Raw genomic sequence first — 24,267 nt, 5'->3', positions numbered from 1 at the left:
ACCGTTGACCCGATTCAAAGGCTGTATAGACGCGATCAGCCCTAGAGATGGGGACCTGATGATACGCACTACGCAGATCGAGAGTGCTGTAAACGGAGTACAGGGCCACCTGGCGTACCAGTGCATCCATCCCCGGTAAGGGGTAGGCATCCAGCTGTGTAAAACGATTAATCGTCTGTGAGTAGTCGATTACCATGCGCCGGCGATGGGCCTCACTTCGCACCACTAAGACTTGGGCCTGCCACGGCGACCGACTGGGTTCTATAATACCGTCCTTTAAGAGCTGGGCCGTTTCTTCCGCAATGAATTGCGCATCTGCGCGAGAGTAGCGCCGCGATTTTACGGCTACAGGGGTACAATCAGTGGTCAGGTTGGGGAACAGCGAGAGAGGCTCCACGTCCATCTGAGCGAGGGCGCACACAGCAAGCGTGTCCGGCCCACCGAAGTCCATTTCCAAACGTGCATGTCGCTTAAGGAAATCGTGTCCTAACAGAACGTCGGCACATAACGCAGGTAATACCATGAGATACACGTCTGGGAACATGCGTCCCTTTATCACAAGTTTCAATCGACATGCCCCTTTTGTGCTCAGCCGAAGTCCTTGGGAGGCCATGAAGATCCGTCGTGTAGTCCCGAGAACCGGCCACCCATGTTGATGTACTAGTCGTTGATCGATAAAACTATCCGTAGACCCCGTGTCGATTAAGGCTTGCGCAAAAACGCCCTCGACCTTGAGCGGAATGATGGCCTGAGCAAGGCCGGAAGATCCGGCAGGTATTGTGCCGTCCGGGCGAGAAGATCGTGCCTCGCGAGTGGATCCCACACCGGCTGCAGTTTTCCGGTCGTTCGGGCAGCCCGTGGAGGACCCCCGTAACAAGGGCATAGTTGGCCGCGCTGGAGCAGGAGCATGTAAATCGTAAAAGCCACTGTCAGAGGACGTTCCCACGCCGGCTGCAGTTTGCCGGTCGTTCGGGCAGCCCGTGGAGGACCCTCGTGACAAGCGCATAGTTGGCCGTGCTGGAGCAAGTGCGTGTAATTCGTAAGAGCCGCCGTCAGAGGGCGCCCGAGTCACGCGTAGAGGATCACTGCCATCCACCGTTTCATGAGCTGGTGCGGTAGCGTGTAATTCGTAAAAGCCGCCGTCAGATGGCGCTCGAGTCCCGTGCAGCGTTCGCTGCGAATCCAGAGGAGTTTTCAAAGCAGTACCTCATTGCTTGTTTGAGGTGGGCGTCCGGACGCCAGCCAAGGCCGATCGCTCCGCGGCCGGTCGTGGTCACGCCAGTTGTTTAGGCGGCCCGATGTCCCCCACCAAGGACGAGCGTGCAGCCAGGGGCCCACGAGGAGGGGATACGCTCATCAAGGCCGGGCGGGGTGCTCCGCTCGGTGCGCAGTCCGTTGGCTCAGCGATAAGCCCATTCAAGGCCGCGCAGGCTCGCGTACCTCGCGCGGACTTCTTGCAGACCTTCGCGAAATGGCCCTTGGTGGAGCACAGATGGCATATTGCCTCCCGAGCCGGGCACTCGAATCTGGGGTGCTGCCGATTACCACAAAAATAACACTTCGCGTACCGTTCAGGCCGTGGCCGGGCAGCGGTAGCAGCAGTCAGGCCGGAAGCCGAGACCGCTTCAGGAGCACCCAGAGACTCGGCCGTGGTTGAGTCCTCCCCCATATCCTCGGCGGTAACCCTCTCCGGTCGTGCGAGTTGAGAAGTCCCCGCCACGACTCGTGGGTGGTCATAAGCGGTAGATTGTTCACGGGCATCTGTAAAGACGTGAGCCAACCGTAGTGCCTCCGTGAATGTCAGCTCCGCGGTCTCCAAGAGTCGGAGCCTCAAGGCTCCAGAGCTGATCCCAGAGACGAAAGAATCTCGGAGAAGCTCATCCTGAACTTGCTCGTGTGTCCGTACCTCCTGAGCGCTGTCCGCAAGGAGGTGTCGCAGCTCCTGTGCGTAGCGATCGATCGATTCCAATGGTTGTTGTCGCCGCTGAGAGAGCTGATGCCGGCCGTGCACGGCGCTCCGTTTCTTTATGTATATTCGCTTTAGCTCGGCCAGAGCAGTGGCGTACGTCTCAAATCGAGCAATGCACCGGTAGACGTGGTGATGGACCTTCGACTGTAACACGGACAGCTTCACCGCGGCGGTGGGCTCGGTTTCATGCGCTGCGAAATAATTCTCCAGCGTTTTGAGCCAGTGGGTGAACTCCGACCCCGACTCCTCGGCTTGTGTGTCAGCGTCGAGGATCGGTACCATGATCATCTTGTGTTCAGCCATTTCGTAGATTTAAATGATATTAAATGTCGTGAAAATCAGCCACAGACACGACTTGTACCTTGGGTAGGTTTAATATCATTTAGATCTGTGGTAACATCCTGTAAAATACATTCATGCAATAGACATCAGAATCGGAGTATTACATGGGAAATGACTGATATCAATAGGCAAAGCAAGCAAGTCCAGCATATAGGTGCGTACATACCATTCAAACTACAGGACTATATGTCACAGTAAGTGTCGCTGGAGTGTCCTTGCGTCGCGGTTGTCCCGGGTCTTATAGACGCCCCTTTAGTGGGATAAGCGAGCACTCCCGGGTTCACCTTCAGTATAATTTCACTACAATACTATTATCTATAAACATATACATGCAGTTGTGGCCAAAAATATTGGCACCCTTGCACTTTTTTCAAATAACTCTAAAAATAAGTTGAAATTGATAAAAGTATTTGATCTCCAAAATTCTTTATTTCACTGTTAATATTACAGGACCTTTGTTTTTGATTCAGAACTTAATATATCCTTTTAAATCAGATAATAAAAATAAATGGCATTGACCAAATTATTGACACCCCAGATTTAATATTTGGTAGCACAGACTTTGGACAAAATAACTACAGTCATGTGCTTCCTATAGCCATGAATGAGCTTCCCACACCTCTCTACTGGCACTTTGGCCCACTCTTCTTGTGCAAACTGCTCCAGTTCTCCCAGATTTGAAGGGTGCCTTCTCCGAACTGCTGTTTTCAGATCTCCCCACAGGTGTTCAATGGGATTTATATCTGGACTTATTGCTCGCCACCTCAGAACAGTCCAGCACTTTGTCTTGAACCATTCCTGGGTGCTTTTTGAAGTGTGTTTGGGGTCAATGTCCTGCTGCAAGACCCATGGCCTTCGACGAAGACCCAGATTTCTGACACTGGGTTGAACATTGCGCTCCAAAATGCCTTAGTAATCTCCTGATTTCATGATTCCATGCACACATTCAAGGCACCCAGTGCCAGAGGCAGCACAGCAACCCCAAAACATCATTGAACCTCCTCATGTTTGACTGTAGGGAAGGTGTTCTTTTCTTTGAGGGCTTCATTTTGTTTTCTGTAAACACAGAGATGATGTGCTTCACCAAAAAGCTGTAATTTGGTCTCATCTGTCCACAGGACATTCTCCCAGAAGGATTTTGGCTTGTTCAGGTGTGTTTTGGAAAACTCCAGTCGGGCTTTCTTATGTCTCTCTCTCTCTCAGCAGTTTGGTCCTCCTGGGTCTCCTCCCATAGAACCCCCTTTCATAGAGTTGGCGATGGATGGTGTGAGTTGAACTGTCGAACCTAGTGTCTGAAGGTCAGCTTGAATCTGTTTGGCAGTTGATCGAGGTGCTTTCTCCACCATTCGAACAATCCTTCGCTGCAATCTTCGATCAAGTTTTCTCTTGCGGCCACGTCCAGGGAGTTTGGCTACAGTGACATGGGCCTTATACTTCCTGATAATATTGCGTACGTTAGATACAGGAACATCAAGGTCTCTGGAGATGGACTTGTAGCCTGGAAATCGTCCATGCTTGGCTACAATCTTGTGTCTGACCTCCTCAGACAATTATCTGGTTTTCTGTCTTATCTCCATGCTCATTGCGGTACACAAAGTGACATAAAACAGCAGAATGACTCATTTTCTCCATTCAAACTGGTTGAATAAGTGATTTTTTATATTGCAGGCACCTGCACCTCATCAGAGGTGAGTTCAATTCCAAAATAAAGGAGAATCACCTGCTTGAAATCTAATTGTTTCTAACAACTTATAAAGGGTGTCAATAATATTGTTCGGGCCATTTTATGATTTCTGTGTTGAATAAGCTAAGGTTTATTAATTTTTTCAGCTTTTTATGTTTTGTTCCTCTGCAAACCAAATAAATACAAATGTGGATACCAAAATATTTTTTTATTTCAACAATTTTCTGGAAGAAATTGTGCATTATTTGAAAAACGTGCAGGAGTGCCAATATTTTTGGCCACGTCTGTATATATTCTCTGCCAGTCTGTCTGTGCCCTGTCTGTCTTTTTGAGTGGGGCTTCAAAATCAAATCTCCGCCACTTTGTTTGCTCTGTATCGGTTCTCCAACCTCATAGACATATTTTGTAAGGCTCGCGCTTTCTTAATCTCCCACGGCTTTATCTTAACTCTAATTCGATATCTGATTTAATTTTTCTTCGTCGCTAAGAGGGTTTTATACTAGATTGCAAAAAATGGGGAGAAAATCTGATGAAAATTGGCATTTTTAGACAAAAATGCATTTTAAGTGAAAATAGGCCTCTTTCAATCTCAAGGTTGATTTGTAAAGTCCATTCGCCGGCATTTTGTTCACTCCGTGTCAGTTCTCCTGCCTCTGGTGTAGATTTGAAGACTGTACATGAGTCTTCTATTGCAGAGGAAACGAGATAATACATGTTTTGTTCGGAGCATTCACGGCAGCGGTGTATTACATGTATACTGTCCAAAGAAGGTACCTTCTCATAATGCATGGGATAGAAAATAGTGAAGTCTTTAAGAAAGAAAACTTTTGGTTTTCGTCCAAGTTTTCAAGGCTGAATAGTGTGCAAGTACAGGATTAATAAACAAACTGTATTTCACATGTGCATGGACATGTAATTCACAAATTATGTGAAGTAAATAAACAGAGTCGACGAAAATGTCGAGTCGGGACTGAAATGCCTGCGTACATGATTCATTAGTCGGGAAGCTAAGGATATTCCCAAGAGATATTTTTCGTTATTTTAGAAGTTATGAGCACATACACTTTGAACAAGTTATGCACACTTTAAATAGATTCTATGAAATGTACAAGTTATGTCCACTTTAAATAAGTTATGTGAAATGTACAAGTTATGTACACTTTAAATAAGTTATATGAAATGCACAAGTATATATATACACAAAGAATTAAGTTAAGCACCCCCCCCGTTTTTTTACAACCTCGCACATTACATGTTTGTTGTCGTCAAAACAGTGTAATATACCCATGATATTGCTATATTTTCTGGAGAAGTGATATTATGGTCACATAAAAACATAACAATCATGCCGTTTTCAATATTTTATTCTGAATAATTTAAGGTGAAATTTTTTGGGAATTTTAGGCATATTTTCACCTCAATTTAAGTATGGAGCTATAGGTCCATCACGGACAGTGTGGATGACGTTTATGTTTTCTAACGTACAGTCATTGTTCTGAGAAGACCTCTAGCGATCTTTGCGTCAATAACGTGTGTAGGACCCACGTGATCGGATCACTGACTCAACCAATCACTTTTTTTCACTTTGATCACTCAATTTCATCAATGGATAATTGCTAATGTCATACCAATCATTATTTGATCTCACATACCTTAGAATATATGCCAATGTATACATATACACAAAGAATATATATTAGGGGGTGCTTACCTTAATTCGTTGTGTAGGGGTGCTTAACTTAATTCTTTGTGTATATATATAAGCCTGGTGTTTGCTTAACAGTTATGGTTGCTGGCTTAAGATTGCAAAGTCCTGAGTTCAAGCCCCTGTCATTCCGTTGAATTAACACCTGGTGCGTTGACTCAGCCTGTCATCCTTCCGAGGTCGGCAAAATGAGAACCAGCTGACTAGGATGAATGAGCCATTGGAATATCCTGCACCGGAGAGACGACCCATCTAGTATAGCCAAACATTGCTTGCTTTGGCAGCCCTATGCATCTGAATATGCAAAAAGGAGTGGTATATGTGTGTGTGTATATATATATATATATATATATATATATATATATATATATATATATATATATATATATATATTGTTACAGATCGCGGATTAAGATGTTAGTTACCGAGCGGTTTGGTATTGCCGCGACCGTTACAGGATCCCTGACTCACCCGATTCACCCAGAACTTTGGCCGTATCGCACCACAGCTGCTCAATGAGGGAAAAGACAAAAACGACGCAATGCAAGAGGAAAAGGAATAAAGCGAGAAGACGTACAGACGAGTAATGGGGTTTATTATTTACACACACAAGCAAAAAGAAAGCAGTCACGTTTATTTACAAGCACATAAGACGCAGGTGACACAGGGAAAATACTAGCTTACCTACAGACTTAATTAAATACCCAGGGACAGAACAAACAAAACAAACTCACGTATACAAGAAGGATGGAATGGAATGAATGCTGGAAGGAGGAATGGGAAGGTTCAGCTGGGGCAGATGGTTCGGGCTTGATCCCGCACGGGACGTCGGCTGGACCTCGACGGCCACCGATGCCACCGCTATTTGGTCCCCGCGGGGTAACGGGTTGAAGCTGCCTGGTGGAGTCAACGCTGCCTCTCTGGCTCAGCTCAGGGCGCGTCTGCCGTCTCTGGCGCAACTGCTGGTAATGGCCCTTGGCACCTTCTCTCTCTTGGCCCTGGTGTCTCCTCACCATTGACAACTCAACGCAACCAACGCAACCACTGACCCTCCTCTGGCAACCGACTCAGACCAACTCACTACTCACTTCCGTTTGCGCCTTTTATAGCGCCTCCAGCGATTACGCCGCCGGCGTTTTGGACACGCCCATCGGGGTGCTCACCTCGGCCCTGGTTGGTCGCGCGACCCTCGGGCTCCGCCCTGGATGACGACGGGCGGGCACGCCCCTCCTCCCCGCTATGACGAGGTGGAGACACGCCTTTCTTCCCCCAACCCTGCCTCGTGGTCAATGGCGGATGAAGGGAAAACCGCCCAACATGCAGTTGGCAATGCGAATTGCAATTGACGGAAAGGGGGGAATGGAAGTGTTGGGAGTGGGAATGAAGGGAATCTATCTCTTTCACTGGTGCAATGGAGTATTTCAATTAATGGAAGACACAGCCTTACACTAATACACATAATAAGGATATAACTGTCAAAAAAGATATATCGTGTCCTGCATGTATGTTTTATGGACTAACTACGGGAACGCCCTTTGACCTTTATACAACCACAAACGGAGGGAGGAGGGGTGATATTTTACAACAACCTTTTACAACAACATTTTACCACAACAATAAAATAAAAAAACATTCTCATATCCACAACAATATATATATATATATATATATATATATATATATATATATATATATATATATATATATATATATATATATATATATATATATATATATATATATATACATACATACACACACTACACAGTCACGTGAAAAATTAACTACACCCCATGTAAAGTTTTGACTTTTTCAACATATTTGAACATACAGCTATTTGTTCTTCTTTTCAACAATATTGACAGATAAAGGTGATATAATATAACAAATATCATGAAACAATTACATTTTGTAGTCCATTGTATAATTTAAATAAACATAAATGCAAATTTCGCATGTGGAAAAAGTAAGTACACCCCATGAAATGTTTTTTAATCTTTTTAACATATGTGGACATATCAATATTTGATCTTCATTTAAACAGTATCTACAGACAAAGGTGATCTAATTGAACAAAAAACAATGAAGAATTGACTTTGCAATAATTTATTCAAACAAAAAATTGTTGCACAGCATGCACAATTGCATGCACAGCTCGTTTCAAATCCCCGCACAACATCTCGATGGGATTTAGAGCCGGGCTTTGACTTGGCCATTCCAGAACCCTCCATTTCTTTCTTTTCAGCCAATCCTTGGTGGATTTACTGGTATGTTTAGGGTCATTGTCATGTTGCAAGGTCTACCTTCGGTTGAGCTTCAACTTTCCGACAGATGGCCTCACATTATCCTCAAGCACCCTCTGGTACAATGAAGAATTCATCGTGGAGTCTATGATTGTGAGCTGCCCAGGCCCTGATGCAGCATGCTGCCCCAAACTATAATATTTCCACCACCATGCTTTACAGTTGGTATCAGGTTCTTGTGGTCAAATGCTGTCTTTGGTTTTCGCCAAACATGTCTTCTGGTACTGTGGCCAAATAGCTCTACCTTTGACTCATCTGTCCAGAACACATTGTTCCAGAAGTGCTGGTCTTTGCCAAGGTCTCCATTGGCAAACTTTAGTCTTGCCCTGATGTTCTTTCTGGACAGCAAAGGCTTCCTCCTGGCACACCTCCCATGTAGATAAAATTTGTGCAGCCTCTTTCTAATGGTAGACTCGTGCACTTTGACATCAACAGTGGCAAGAGCTACCTGTAGGTCCCGTGATGACATTCTGGGGTTCTTAGAGACTTCTTTCAGCATCTTGCGGTCTGCTCTCGGGCTGAAATTGTTGGGGCGGCCTGGGCTGAACAAGTTGGCAGTTGTTTGGAATCTTCTCCACTTGTAGATGATCTTCCGGACAGTCGAATGATTGATTTCAAATTGTTTGGAGATCTTTTTAAATCCCTTCCCAGACTCGTAGGTATCTATAACCTTCTTTCTGAAGGCCTCAGAGAGCTCTTTTGATCTAGGCAAGGTGACGCCACACACTTCAACAACAAAGAGCAAACCAAACGAAATGTCTGAGGTTTAAATAAGACAGGTTGCTCCAAGATCTTCTCCAACGATGTTCTAATCATTTGCACCTGAGCTGGTGCACCTGATTCTAATTTTAGGTGTTTGAAGTAGTGATAAATGTCGGGGTGTACTTACTTTTTCCACATGCGAAATTTGCATTTATGCTCAATTAAATTATACAATGGACTACAAAATGTAAATGTTTCATGATATTTGTTATATTATATTACCTTTATCTATCAATATTGTTAAAAGGAAGATCAAATAGCTGTATGTTGAAATATGTTGAAAAAGTCAAACCTTTACATGGGGTGTTCTTACTTTTTCACGTGACTGTATATATTGTACAACACTGTAGAACTGTGTGCACATACACTACATGACCAAAAGTATGCGGACATCCCCTCTAATTAGTGGATTCGGATGTTTCAGCTGCACCCATTGCTGACAGGTGTAAATATATAATCAAGCACACAGCCGTGCAATTTCCATAGACAAACATTGGCAGTAGAATTGGTCGTACTGAAGAGCTCATTGACTTTTAACATGCACAGTCCTGAGATGCCACCTTTCCAACAAGTCAGTTCGTCAAATATCTGCCCTGCTAGAACTGCCTCGGTCAACTGTAAGTGCTGTTATTGTGAAGTGGAAATGTCTCGGAGCAACAACAGCTCAGCCGCGAAGTGGTAGGCCACCCAAGCTCACAGAACGGGACCGCCGAGGGCTGAAGCGTGTAGCACATAAAAATAGTATGTCCTCGGTTGCAACACTCAGTACCGAGTTCCAAACTGTTTGTTGGGAGCTTCATGAAATGGGTTTCCATGGTCGAGCAGCCGCACACATGCCTAAGATCACCATGCGCAATGCCAAGTGTCGGCTGGAGTGGTGTAAAGGTCGCCGCCATTGGACTCTGTAGCACTGGAAACGCGTTCTCTGGAGTGATGAATCACGCTTCACCAACTGGCAGTCAAACGGCCTAATCTGGGTTTGGCGGATGCCAGGAGAACGCTTCCTGCCCGAATGCATAGTGACAACTGTAAAGTTTGGTGGAGGAGGAATAATGGTCTGGGGTTGTTTTTCATGGTTCGGGCTGGGCCCCTTCGTTCCAGTGAAGGGAAATCTTAATGCTACAGCATACAATGACATTCTAGACGATTGTGTGCTTCCAACATTGTGGCAACAGTTTGGGGAAGGCCCTTTCCTGTTTCAGCATGACAATGCCCCCGTGCACAAAGCGAAGTCTATAGAGAAATGGTTTGTCGAGATCGGTGTGGAAGAACTTGAGTGGCCTGCACAGAGCTCTGACCTCAACCCATCGAATACTTTTGGGATGAATTCGAACGCCGACTGCAAGCCAGGCCTAATCGCCCAACATCAGTGCCCGTCCTCACTTATGCTCTTGTGGCTGAATGGAAGTAAATCTCCGCAGCAATGTTCCTACATCTAGTGGAAAGCCTTCCCAGAAGAGTCGAGGATGTTATTGCAGCAAATGGGGGACCAACTCCATATTAATGCCCATGAATTTGGAATGAGATGTTTGATGTTTGGGTGTCCACATACTTTTGGTCATGTAGTGTATATGCATGTGTGTATACACTGTGATGTCATGATACATGTAACTGCTCATGATACATTTCAGTGCAACACCTGCCGAAGTTTCAGTCTGTGCACAACAATCAAACAAATGGCCATTGCGAAACCATCACATGCACATTTACCGTCCACTGATAAATGCTTTTCACGCCATCTTATAAGGATCAGGCCGTTACATTTTCAAACACCGGTGATGCTAACCCTAACAGCTAATTGGATTCTTTCTTTATGACACTTTTCTGAAAAAGAAATTGCGCATCCACAATTGTTGCCTGTTTCATTCTGAAAGCCGCCTTTGATTACGTTTTCAGACCATCCCTCTTGGGGCGTCTTTATGCTTTAGGAATACTAGATAAGCTTGTAAACTTTCTGGAGGCCCTTTGCACAAACACTATGAGCTGCATTTGAATTAACATCTTGGACACTGAATGGTTTAATATCGTTTGTGGTGTGCGACAATGTCAAGTGGCAGCACAAACCATCTTTAATGTGGTTCGTGATGGCGTCATGAAAAGGTGAGTTTGATGTAGCACGTGTGGTATGTTTGTCAGGGAAGAATATTTCACGGAATTCAACTGCACAGATGAGATCACTTTTCTGGCCGAGCTACTAGATAGTCTCCATTCAGCCCTTCAAGGTAATGGATGCCTTTGGAACTCGTGATTAGCTGCCTTTAAACAAAGCTCAAAGGCCTCATTGAAGACTCTGCTAGTTGACGTACACAGCACTAAGTTAGTGTTTTTACCTTTCTTCGCTCTGTTTGTGGTGAAACAGATAATGTTGAGGGTGACATTTCCTGACTGTGCTTCCTCGCTGACGGATCTCTGGTAGCTTGTACCTGTTGCTGCGTTTTTTCCTGGGGAGTAAAAATCTATATTTCCGGGTTCCTCCGACATCTTTGTTCTTTGAATCATTCACATTCCTTTCTACCTTTTCACATTTCTCTTTATTAATTATAATTCTTGCTTTTTCTTTATTTCTCTCTTTCTTTCTATGTCTGTGGAAGGAGAAGTGAATTCTCGTAGACTTTTTCTGTGAGGCTCAATTGGTGGCACTTGGCTGGGTTTGACTGTCATGGAGTAGGCAGACCTCCTGATGACTCCGTCTTTGCTCTTTACTTCTTCAGGTTCCTTCTCAAGACTCTGATGCTGTATTTCGTTTTCCGTTTGAATACTCAGAATAGGCCTTGCATCGTCTTCCTTCCCTACCCTCCAATTCCCGGGAAGGTGCAATAACCACATCTCACACAAGATGAAGATGATATCCTGCAAAAGCCTTTTGTGCCCTGACCCGATAATGGCTCAGAATCATAGACCCAGACATCTCTGCAATCAGTGCCAAGCTTGATGCTTTGAATGCTTCTAATCTCAAATACATTCAAGGTGTCTCATGAATAAACAGTATTTGGGTATTTATTTGGATATTTCAATGCACAATCAAATAATCTATAGATGCTTAAATGCTGGAAAATAATATTACTTAAAAACGGCACTTTTGTGATATAAAAAACAACAACAACAACAACAACAACAACCCCTTTTGAAGATCCCTGGTGTAAAATGCTCATGCCTGACATCAAACTGGTCGTTCTGTCACTCATTTCATTGGAATTCATGTGAAATTTGTTGGAAACAAGTTGAGATGTGTTAAGGATTTTCATGGAATATTCAATGAAAATATCAATTTGTTTTTTAGGCCCTGATATTTTCGGGTATAATTTAGAGAAATTCCACCCTCTTCTCTCCCTTTTTTCACTCTCGTTGAGAGCCACGTGTTTCCCTTCTCCACTGTTTGTGTGAGTCTATGTGCTTCGTCGGGCGGAGTCTCGTACTACCTGTATGGTGGGTGTGGCCTTGTACATCTGCAAAACAAATCCCCGTCAAACCTGCACTTGGGAAACCGTACTGAGTGACTTGGGCGAGATGGAGAGGGGTGTGAATTGAAGGGGGGAGGGAGATTTGTTTTGGGGAGGTTGTAATCATGAAAGACGGGTGAACACACGCTTACAGGATGACGTGAGGCTTTAAAATGATTGATGTGTGGCTTCACGTGCATTGCTGCAAAGCCTTGCCTCATGAAGGCCAAGCCGACAGCAGGAAGATGAACAACAGCAGCATCCTCCCGCTTACACATAACAATACCATGTATGACGAAAAATTCCGTAGGACTTGATATTTGAATCTTAATTGATAAATATCAGTAAATCTTATGCGACTTCATATCTTGCAATATATAATTCCCCCTCCCCCCCCCCCTTCCCATGCTTCATTCCCCCTCCAAACCCTCTCCCTCCCACAGATCTCCCGATGTCCCTGCTCCCCATCTTGTTCTCCCGCTCCCTTTTTTTTTTTTTGTTGTATACTGAATCGAGGCTCGTGAAAGAGCTAACATTTACTTCACAAACAAATCAACCAGACAAACAAAATATATCAAAAGAGGGAACGGAAGACAAGATGGGGAGAGAAGGGGAAGCACACAAACACAACATTTGAGAGCAGGGAGATGTGTGGAAGGTGGAGGGCTTGGGGGGAGGAGGCGTGGGAAGGGGGGGGGGGGGGGGGGAGGGGGAATTATATATTGCAAGATCATATATTTTATGTTAGTTTGTCTTTTTTGTGATCAATGTTAGCTCTTACACGAGCCTCGATCTTGTATACAAAAAAAAAAAAAAAAAAAAAAAAAAAAAAACAAAGTAAATTTCACTTCTCAAAACTTTTGTGTCTGAAGTGGGCCTTGAATAGAATGATGACGATGATGATGTTGTTGGTGTGTAACTAAATTATTGTAACGTGTATTCATTGTCGGTTTGCTTTATTCACCTCCCTCAGTCGCCATTGCTTGCTGGACTGAATCCAGCCGAAGGACCCGTTTCAGGAGGGACATTGGTCACAATCACTGGACGTCACTTGGATGCGGGCAGCTCTGTCTCCATCTTATTTCGAAACAATTCATGTGCCTTTCGAAGGTAAGGATCTCAGAAAATGAGGGGCATGTTAAAGTAACACACATTGGACTGTCTTGTTCGACAGGTGTCACAGGTATATCTACTATTAATGATTTTCTGGAGCACACTAGGAAATTTAGATTGTGCTATGAAGCTCTCGATGTCGTGAAAATATTCCAATTTCTTCATCTAATTACTCTCATTTTGTCCTTATCCATCTTTTGTCCAGCCCCACATTTGAAGAGGACTTGCATATCTGGTCACTGAATTCAACCACCAAGTATTTTTGAGGTCAACATAGGCCAAAAGGTCACCATAGGCCAGATTTCGAAAATCCTCAATTTTCATCCGATTGACTTGAAATTTGAAGACGACTTGCATATCTGGTCACTGAATTCAACCACCAGCTATTTTTGAGGTCAACGTAGGCCAAAAGGTCAACATAGGCCAAATTTCTAAAATCCTCAATTTTCATCCGATTGACTTGAAATTTGAAGAGGACTTGCATATCTGGTCACTCAATTCAACCACCAAGTATATTTGAGGTCAGCATAGGCCAAAAGGTCAACATAGGCCAAGTTTTTTAAATCCTCAATTTTCATCCGATTGACTTGAAATTTGAAGACGACTTGCATATCTGGTCACTGAATTCAACCACCAACTATTTTTGAGGTCAGCATAGGCCAAAAGGTCAACATAGGCCTAGTTTTTAAAATCCTCAATTTTCATTCGATTGACTTGAAAATTGAACAGCATTTGCACATTGAATCACTAAATAGGGAAACTAACTATTTTTGAGGTCAAAACGTCAAAGGTTAACTCAAGGTCAACCTTCCAAAATCATCATTTTTCATCCAAAAAATCGTCACTTTTCTTCCTATTGACCCGAGCTTTGATCAAGATTGTCAATTTTAATCTTCATGAAATGGACAATTTGCTGTATCAATGGAATTTTTTTTCTTGGTGGTGGGGGGCGGATTTTGCAAGTATCGTGCTCCGCATGACGTCTTCTTGTTTGTTTGTCTGTTTGTTTGTCTGTCTGTTTGTCTGTTTGTTTGTCCGCACAGAATTCATATGATTTTCTCTGCAACCGTTGGTCCGATTGACAGGAAATTTTCACCATAGGTGCAACTCCACCTGTAGAATTTTTGATGATAATTATGACGTCATAGGTCACGTGGTTTGGCCGCCATCTTGAAAAAACGGAAAAACTTTGCACCTCTATATCTCTGAAAGTGCTGAACAGAAAAAAATTGTGACATGGTTCATTGCAAAGAACTCTCCATGGGGAATAAAATATGTTAATGAAGATGTCATAGGTGCCTCCATTATGACGTCATAATTCGACAAGTACAAAACTTCATCCGTTTAAGATTAAATTTCTTGAGCATAATCTAGGGATAAATTTGTGGAGAAAAAAAAAATGATGACGTCATCGGTGACGTGGTTCGGCCGCCATATTTTTTTAACACAAAAGCCTTAAAACCCACTGAAAACACATCCCGGTGAGGGTCTGCAAACTCTAATTGCTCTTTCTTGTTTCCGATGTAATCTATTGTTTCTAATTTTATGTAATTTGTTTCGGGCAATAGGCTAAACTACTCAGAATAAATTATTGGACAATTATTTTCCACCAGCCATACCATAATGCATGTAACATTTACCTACATGTCCGTGTCCTACATACACATGTGCAACAATTTATTGCAGTTTTAGAAGGACATGTGACACTGACATCCAGATCCCACAACCTAATCTTACCAACTGGGGCCTTTTCGGACTTCAACTCAACACCATTCAATTTCACCGAATCTGTCAATGTTTCACATCAATGACTGAAATAAACATGGTGTTTTATTGATAAGATCAACAAGCATGTAAAAAAAAAAAAAATTTTAGACAAAATCTAAAATTAACCCAACAAATGGGGACTTTTATGACCCCAAACTTTTAATCACTAAATTTTATTCAATCTGCTAAAGATTCACATCAATGAGGAAATATATTTTGATTTGATGATGTTTTAGTGATAAAGTAAACAAAAAAAGCATTTTTTTTTGTTTTAGATGACTTACTCGATACAAATAACATGTGAAGTAATCATATATGTATAGTAAAGAACGAAAACACCTTGGGGTCTTTTTGGACCCCAGAAAGGATTTGATGGTAACTCTGCACAGCAAAATGGGATCTCAAAACATCATATATATTATATAATAACGAGTTTGGTTTATTGAACAGGTCGTTTACATGCTTGCTAATTGACTTCTTCATGTCCGAAGTTTGGACAACATATCACCCATGTTATGGACCTCGACAGGTTTACATCCATTTGTTGATTCTCCCTTTTTCTCTTCATGTTTTAGCTAATTTTAAAAGTACGTACGTTCCTGTATGTATGCCATTCCCTTCCACGTCCAACGATCTCTCCCCCATGATTGGATGATGTCAAATGAAAAAATAAGACGTATTTTAACAATTAACCTTTTTCGTGACAAAGACTTTTAATTTCACATGTTTATTGTGTGTGCAGGCCATTAACACTGTAGTCCAGCCCAGTGAGAATAAAAGGGGTTTATACACCGCCTCAAATGCAAACTCGCATTAAACCACGTCTGACCGACCTCTCTCCCGTGCTTGCATGATTTCACATGAGAACATAAGACGTATTTAAAAAAAAAGTATCCTTTTTAGTGACAAACATTTAAAATTTCATATATGTATTGTGTGTGGCCCATCTAACAATGTAATCTAGCATGGTGAGAATGAAAAACTGTTTATACACCGCCTCAAATGCAAATTTACAATACTCCACATCTCACCGACCCCTCTCTCATGCTTTGATGATTTCACAGGACAACAAATGACATGTTAAAAATATTTAACCTTTTTAGTGATGAATCGTTTCCTTTATCATAGCCTTACCTTTAGATACATCTGAGTGAGGTTTTTTTTGTTTGTACTTTTTGTGACATGTTTTATCCACTCACTTTTTCCCTTTAACTTTTTATGTGTTTTTAACATACATTTTTCCACGGGGATCGCTGGTATATATTTATTACTGGCCCATATAATGTAGGTACCGTAAACAAACTAATTAAACATGAAATACTGTACTGAAGGAGCTGTGCTCCAACGCGAGTCGAAAGGATTGACGCGACCAAAGACGGGAATTCGTCCGAGTTGCTTTATTGCACAAATCAAACTCGGGTACTCTGAAAAGCCCGTTTATCGGGCAGCAATATATATACACATCATGCCGGAGCGTTTGCCCGGGAAAGGCGAGACCGGGCGTGCCCGGGCGTCCTGGGCAAGTCTGGACGTGCCCGGGCGTCCTGGGCGAGCCCTGGAAAGGCGAGTCTGGATGCGCCCGGGCGTCCTGGGCGAGCCCTGGAAAGGCGAGAGCGGGCATGCCCGGGCGTCCTAGGCGAGCCCTGGAAAGGCGAATCTGGACGTGCCCGGGAAAGACGGGAACGGCGAGTCCGGGCATGCCCGGGAGAGGCGCGTCTGGGCCTGTCCGGGCGGCCTGGACGAGCCCGGCATGGTGATCGCTCCCTGGCCGCGTCCTTGGTAGGTGCAAGCGCAAGGCGATTGTGTATACCCAGCGGTAACCGCTACAGTACATTGTTAAACTAATATGGAAATAACGCATGAAAATGTTGGCACAAAGGCTCCAAAAAGACCCCTGTTGGTAGGATGCGGGTTAATAGGTAGGAATGCAGAATGCATCGCGTGCTTTGGTGAGGAAAATCCATTTGGTGGGAATCCATTTGGTGGGAATCCATTTCATGGTTACAGTTTTACAGGTGTTCGAAGATTATTTATTTGGACATTTTTTCCTGATACACAATGCCTAAAACTTCATCATTTTCCTCCCCAAAAACGATTTAAAAGGTTATTGTCTCCACTCATTGTATCGATCAGTTATTGGCATCTCGCTTGTTGATGTATATCGATAGGATTATCAATGTTTGTTAGGAATCCTTTTTTAAAAAAGAATCTACAAATGACAAGTGTCTGTTTTGATCTAAAAATACATTTCACATATGGTGTCCGATGTGCTTATATCCAGTGTCTTGGTGAGACTTCAAATTTAAATATAACTCGATTCTCCTACACCATTCAAGTCTGACAATATTTTGCGGACGAGTGCCATTCTTGTTACCTCTGCCACCGAAGGTGGTGAGCTGTCTAAATTGGGTTTGATTCAGGACCCAACTATAAACTTCTGGTTATTGCTTCACAGGTGCGGCATGACTTCAAAAGGTACACCGTCCCTCAGATGGACGTCAAGCGAGAGACCACCTGTTAGATTTAGTTGGTATGCATTAACTAGACCGAGAGTCTAACAATGGCACAGCCAAGCTTGTTTTATACTTTAGTTTAAGAGGATAATATGACCTAGGGGGGGTCCAGCTACCAGTTCCCAAATAATCTACGTATTAAATTTTTTGACTTCAGGCATGGACGGCCAGTTCGTGAATGACTTGGGGGGGTGGGGAGGGGGGGGAACTGGAAACACGACATAAGAGCCAAAAAATGGAAGGAAAACACGCATTCATGGAGAAGGAAACTCCAAAGAGGAAAAACTGGAGAACTAGGAAGGATTTGGGTGGGGTTAATGAGGTTCGAAAAGACCACGGTTTTGGATAGGGGGATGATCTGATAGGTGAACAGCTGCCTTGAAGACCTGGATGGAAGAATGAGATTGGGGAGGATGTGGAAATTGATTCCACTGGAAGAATGAGATTGAGGAGGATGTGGAAGTTGATTCCACTGGAAGAATGAGATTGAGGAGGATGTGGAAGTTTATTCCACTGGAAGAATGAGATTGGGGAGGATGTGGAAGTTGATTCCACTGGAAGAATGAGATTGAGGAGGATGTGGAAGTTGATTCCACTGGAAGAATGAGATTGAGGAGGATGTGGAGGTTGATTCCACTGGAAGAATGAGATTGAGGAGGATGTGGAAGTTGATTCCACTGGAAGAATGAGATTGAGGAGGATGTGGAAGTTGATTCCACTGGCAGGGGAATAAAGAGGAACAAATGAGTGGAGGTGAGCAGTGATCCTGGATTTGGGAAGTCTTACTGAAAGGGGGTTGATAGTGGACCATGTGAGCCCTTCAGACACTGAGGAAGGGGGGGGGTGAAAAAAAGGATTTTTTGTGCCCATGACCAGACTGGGTACCGGGTACCCCCCAGCACTTATGCAATATTTTGTGTAGATTGGCCAAGCCGATTGTATTATATGATCTTCACATCTACACAAATATGCTTGGAGAATTTCCTAGCTTGGGGGTGTGGGTGAGGGGGAATGATATTTGGTGCCCTTGACCTGACCTTGGTTACCCCCAGCATGTTTGCAAAATTTGGTCACACACACACACACACACACACACACACACACACACACACACACACACACACACACAATGTATATGTATATATAACTGTGAGAAATAGTAGAAACTCCACAGTACGAGCAGGGCGTCTCATTTGCATTAAATAAATAATCGAGAGATTAAATCAGACGCGGACGTAGCTTCAGGACGTCGATCTTTAATTTTCGACAAGCTTTCGACCAACAAAGGTCTTCTTCTTAGTCTACAGAAACAACAGGCATGTATATCAGACAAGTATGTATCGTGATATGTGTGTAAGATGTGTGATATGTGTAGAAAATGCATACAAAAGGAAGAGCCATGCCAAAGCTCACTCACCGTCCCCAAGTTCAACAGAAGTGAAGCGCAGCTTACAGTTACCGTTCGCGTTACAGTTGATGCACGTGCTTATACAAATATAGAGATACATACATAGATAAACACAAGCATATATTCATATACCATTTATATTCATATAATATATTTATATATTTATTTATATATTTATATAAATGACATATAAAGGTAGAATGAAAGAATGAGTGAATGAATGAGTGAATGAATGAATGAATGAATGGGTTATGGTTAATGATTTGATTGGGTTGATGTCGGAACATTCTTTAATCATCAAAATTTATGCCATGAGGGATTTTTGTCCGAAGTTTATGTATCCAAAAGGACTCACATTTCAGAATCGTGGTGTCTATATACAGACTTGGCATTTAATATGGATTATATTTTTTTGTGGGGGTGAACTTACTTTTCAAGATGTCTTAGAACCAAAAGTTCATTGGAATTATGTTGAAATTATTCTAGATTTTGTTAATGTGACCTTTAAAAGAAACAAAAACCACATTTGACATTTCGAAACAAATAAATTGATCCTTGAAAGTGATGTAAACTGATATCGAACTCAATTCATGGACAGTACTGTGTTAAACTTCTGTGCGTTTTCCAGAAGTATCTCTTTATTTTGCACATTAGCCAAAAATGTTTTTAACAAAAACAAAAGTTAAATTACGACTGGGATTACCGACAGTAAAATTACAGTTCAGTACTTCGTGTAACCCGCACAAGCATTCAGGAGAGCGCATACACGTTGAGGCATGCTGTTCACGAGATTTGCCAAGGTTTGGACAGGAATCGCTTGCCATGCAGTGACAATAGCCTGCTGCAATTCACGCACAGAGGTCCGCTGCTGGTCCAAGTGGTCGATTTGACGCGTTAATTCTGCCCATAAGTTCTCTATCAGATTCATATCCGGGGACATGGCAGGCCACTCCATATGCTCCACACCATGGTCAGCAAGAAAGTGTTGGATCATGCGAGCACGATGAGGCCGTGCATTGTCATCTTGGAAGACAAAGTTTCCTCGAAAGGCTGCACGAGCAAATGGAAGCAATGCTTCTTCCAGAATGGCCCTGTACTTGAACTGGTTCAGGTTTCCATTCAGAACAACCAGGTCAGTTTTGCCCCCTGCATGAAAAGCAGCCCAAACGGTCACCCCACCACCTCCAGCCTGGACTCTTGGCACTATACAATCTTCGTTGTGGGCTTCATGCACTTGTCTGCGCACTCGGATGCGGCCATCTTGACGATAGACCAGAAATCTAGACTCGTCACTGAAGGTCACGTGATTCCAGTGTCCTGGCTGTCATTGATGGTGCTCTCTGGCCCACTGCAATCGGCGCTGGCTGTGTTGTCTGGTCAGTCGTGGCTTTCTCAGGGGATGCCTGGCACGATAGCTTGCTTGAACCAGTCGTTGGTTGTTTCGCCTTCTGGATACAGGCACATTTGTCAGTTGCTGCCACTCAGCCCTAAGCCGATTAGCTGACTTGGTACGGCCATTGCGGACTAACCGGTGCAGCTGGCGATCATCCCTCCTTGTGGTTCTGCGGGGACGTCCTGGCCTCGGTATTGGAGTAGGGACACCCCTCTGAGCATTTCGTTTCAGGATCTTTGGCACCTGACCTTGAGTGATGCCATACTGCCGAGCAATAGCACGCTGTTTCATGCCGGAATTTCGTAAAGCCACCACTCCATGACAAACAGCATTGTCGAGTTGACGGACCATCTCCAGAGGAAGCGGCAATAACTTTTGGAGACGTGCAGCAGTTGTTTTCCACTAATACAGAACGCAACAACCCTTGTATACCCGACTGTGAAGCCAATCGTCAAATGCACCTGTCCGTACATTTTGCCACGCCACCTGTGATATAATCCTGTTGTTGACTTCTTGCTGCGACAGACAATCAGTGACATGGTTCTTTTAACAAATAAATCACCAAAGTGTAAAAGAAAGTCACCAGATTGATATACTGAGTTAAGAAAGTAAACCCAAGTCAAGAAAAAAAAAAATATTCCATATTAAATGCCAAGTCTGTATATATATATACAGTGAAACCTTGACTTACGAGTGCACCAACTTACGAGTTTTCCGAGATACGAGCCGTCGCTCGGGCGGTTTTTTGCTTTGAGATGCGAGCCGAGATCTGAGTTACGAGCTTACGCCACCCGCCACCAGGTGGCCCAACGAGCGTTCCGGTCACGTGGTTATCTTGCCGTGCAAGCATCTCTGCCGTATATCGCTGCTGCTTTGTTTTCGCATGTTGGTTATTTTGGAAAATTTCTTCGTTTTAACCATGGGTCCTAAGAAATTGAGTGCCAAGGGCAGTACTGAGAAGAAGAAGAGGATGATGTGCTTGGATATAAAACACGCAATCGTCGAAAAACATGAGCGAGGTGTGCGTGTTGTCGACTTGGCGAGGCAGTACGATCGTAGTACTTCTACGATATGTACGATTTTGAAGCAGAAGGAGTCGATAAAGGCTATAACGCCAGCCAAGTAGGCTCCGGGCCAGGTATGGTCCATCTGCACCCCCCCCACAACTCTCCGACCCTGGGTTTTTCTGAACCATTGGGGTGTCCTGGGGTGGAAATCAACTGGTAACAGTAAATAAACTTGGACTCACTACCCATTTGGTACCTATATTGGATGGTACCCTCAAAACAGCATATTTTTAAATCCGCGTTGCGCCATATTCGACACACGTGTTCTTTTGGTATTTGTGCCTGCTAATATTAACTCAGAATAAAAAGTTATATACCAAAAGAAAGCTGTTCATCTACTGATCATCATAGAATATTGACACATTACTTATAATGGTACCTTAATGGTCATAACTAGTGCTGAATAGCAGTACCCCACTTTAACGTAACATAATTCGGTATCGACCGTACTATTTCATCTTACACACATAATATGAACACATTACACCTGATATGCTTACATATATATTTTATTGGCTTTCTCCTGTATATCAGCTTTAATTTGATACCAGATACATCCCCATAGCTTCAATTCTCTTTTTTATACAGCGTGTCAAAGATACTACCTGTTTCGCGGGAACCATGAATCATATAATCTCGGTAACAGTCTTTGTCTATATTCAAAAGAACTGCCTATTACACTTATAAATGTCATTCATAATCGAATATCATAATCATACTGCCATCTTATTAACATATTAAACAAGAAAAACTTGTTTATTAATCACAGTAGTTTTTAATATCATCATATTAATATTCATACACTGGGTCAAACACCTTCCACAGAACAGTAACAATGTAATGCTCGAATATTTACTGTAAAAGTAAAAATATTTCTTATTTGAAACTAAATTTTAACATCCCATTGAAAAAATTTTTAGTATCGAATATTTTGATGATAAACCAAACATTATTGCTCAACAACAGATATCATAATAATATTAACAGTCAGTTTTATCCCTACAATTACATATGTATGTCGTACACTCAGTTAACCACATTATATCATATAATACAAGTATCCACTCTCAAAAGAACACAAACAAACAATTGCATTTTGTTAATTATCAACAAAAGTCAAACACTGCATGAGTGCAGTCAAGTTGGCTTGCTTGCACGAATGGCATATGTCCATCATGATCAGTCATCGTCACTGTCACTTTCATCGGTATCACTGTACAAAACACGATCCATATCATCAGGTGTTTCATCACCTGATTCATCATCACTCTCATCGTCGTCTGACATGACCTGAGCTATATCAGCCAGCTCACGCGGAAGCATGTCTCCATCATACCAGAGAGGATCCAGGCAGCCTTTCTCTTCTTCCCAGCCATGGCCTGGACTTGCTTTGGGAATCCTTGGTCGAGGAACGTGAGCTCTCTTCCAAATTCCCACTTGGTGGTTGACCCTTCGGATGTGCTGTGTGAGGCTCCTCATACATGGTGGAATATTGGCCATGTCTACATTGCCTGAGGGTAGGTGACGATTCTCCTTGGCACATAGCTCATTTATTCTCAGGAGTCGCAGATCATCAACGTGTGATACCTTTCCTCTTCCATACATGGCACATGTGAAGCTGTCTAGTTGATTGTTCAGCTCTTCTGGCACATCCCACGTATCTCCAAGCTTGTTGAGAATAGGGATGTATTGCGGCAGACGAAGCAGCGTTTTAACAGGTTTGATTTTTCCAATCCCTCGGAAAGCGCTAGTGCTGTCACAACCGCTGTAGGCGTGAAGTGCCATAAGAGCAGTACTCTTCTCTTGGCCGAAGTCTGCTGCGAGTTTACTGACGTTTATTAGCCTCTGCTTGTTTCCTGTGCCTGTGTCAAACAGTATCTTTATGTCGTTTATCGATGCGGCGTAGTGCAGTAAGATGAAGAATACATCCGAGTCTGGGCTCTTCACTCGAACAAACTCATATTTCTGGCTCCTGGCGTAGTTTACGTATAATATCACGCGCGAGTCTGTTTCTTCTTGAGACGATTCCAGCTGAGGCAACTCTTTGGCATTTGTTGTCTGACCATCTGTGGATGTGAGTTGGTATGCCTTCCCTTCACATATCAAGATCACTTTTCGACCATGGCACCGAGAAGCATACTGGTCAATGTTCCAGAGCCTGAGTAGCAGTCGGATGAACTGGATTTTATTCTCGTCGTTCGAGAGAAACATTTTCCAATCTTGCGGTTTCTTTGTAGCTTCTCCTTTTAGAATCAACTTTTCTCCACAGCCGCGACGTCGCCTCTCCATCGACTTCACTGATCCAGGTAGGTATTGATCTGTGCTGAACACCACATCTCCTGTCTTACTGATGATGTCAAAGACCTTGGAACAGATCTGGCTGAAGTTGTTAGGAATGTCTTTTAGATAGTAGAAGGTGGCATTTCCGTCATACACTGTCAGGGTGACCCTTGCCTGTGGTACAGTGATGTCAGTACAGTCCTTGGTCAGGAGCTGGAATGCCTTTGCCTTGTCTGTCTTTGCTAGGTACCCATCTCCGGTCGCCAAGCTGTATGGTACTGGAGTTAATGGGTATGACATCAGTTCCTTTAGGTCAAGTTGTAGCCCTTGATTTTGCGATTTCAGCAAAAGCTGAAATGCAACGTTTCCCTGGTGCTTGAACTGGGTGACTTTGTTCTTTGATGTCTTGGTCTTGGAACTTTTGTTCATGTTGTTCAGAGTTTTGAGATTGAGTCGTTTTACTGGTTCAAAAAAATCTTCGCCAGTTTTCAGTCGGACCTCAACAAATTTATCATGAGCTT

The 24,267-nt window shown here is 43.3% G+C and overlaps 1 protein-coding gene across 2 annotated transcripts in view; it reads left to right on the top strand.

The window, feature by feature from the left end:
* The window catches only part of LOC137425632 (plexin-A1), a 235,555-nt gene that overhangs the window by 148,031 nt on the left and 63,257 nt on the right, over positions 1–24,267 (top strand). For both annotated transcript variants that reach the window (XM_078776907.1, XM_068114238.2), the window contains exon 15: positions 13,179–13,315. In XM_078776907.1, coding sequence (XP_078633033.1) covers positions 13,179–13,315 — 137 coding nt within the window. The remainder of the gene's footprint in view (positions 1–13,178; positions 13,316–24,267) is intronic.

This window comes from Myxine glutinosa, chromosome 4 (genome assembly GCF_964187855.1).
Source record: "Myxine glutinosa chromosome 4, kmMyxGlut1.1, whole genome shotgun sequence".
NCBI classification, from domain to species: Eukaryota; Metazoa; Chordata; class Myxini; order Myxiniformes; family Myxinidae; genus Myxine; species Myxine glutinosa.
This window is presented reverse-complemented; position numbering and strand designations above follow the sequence as displayed.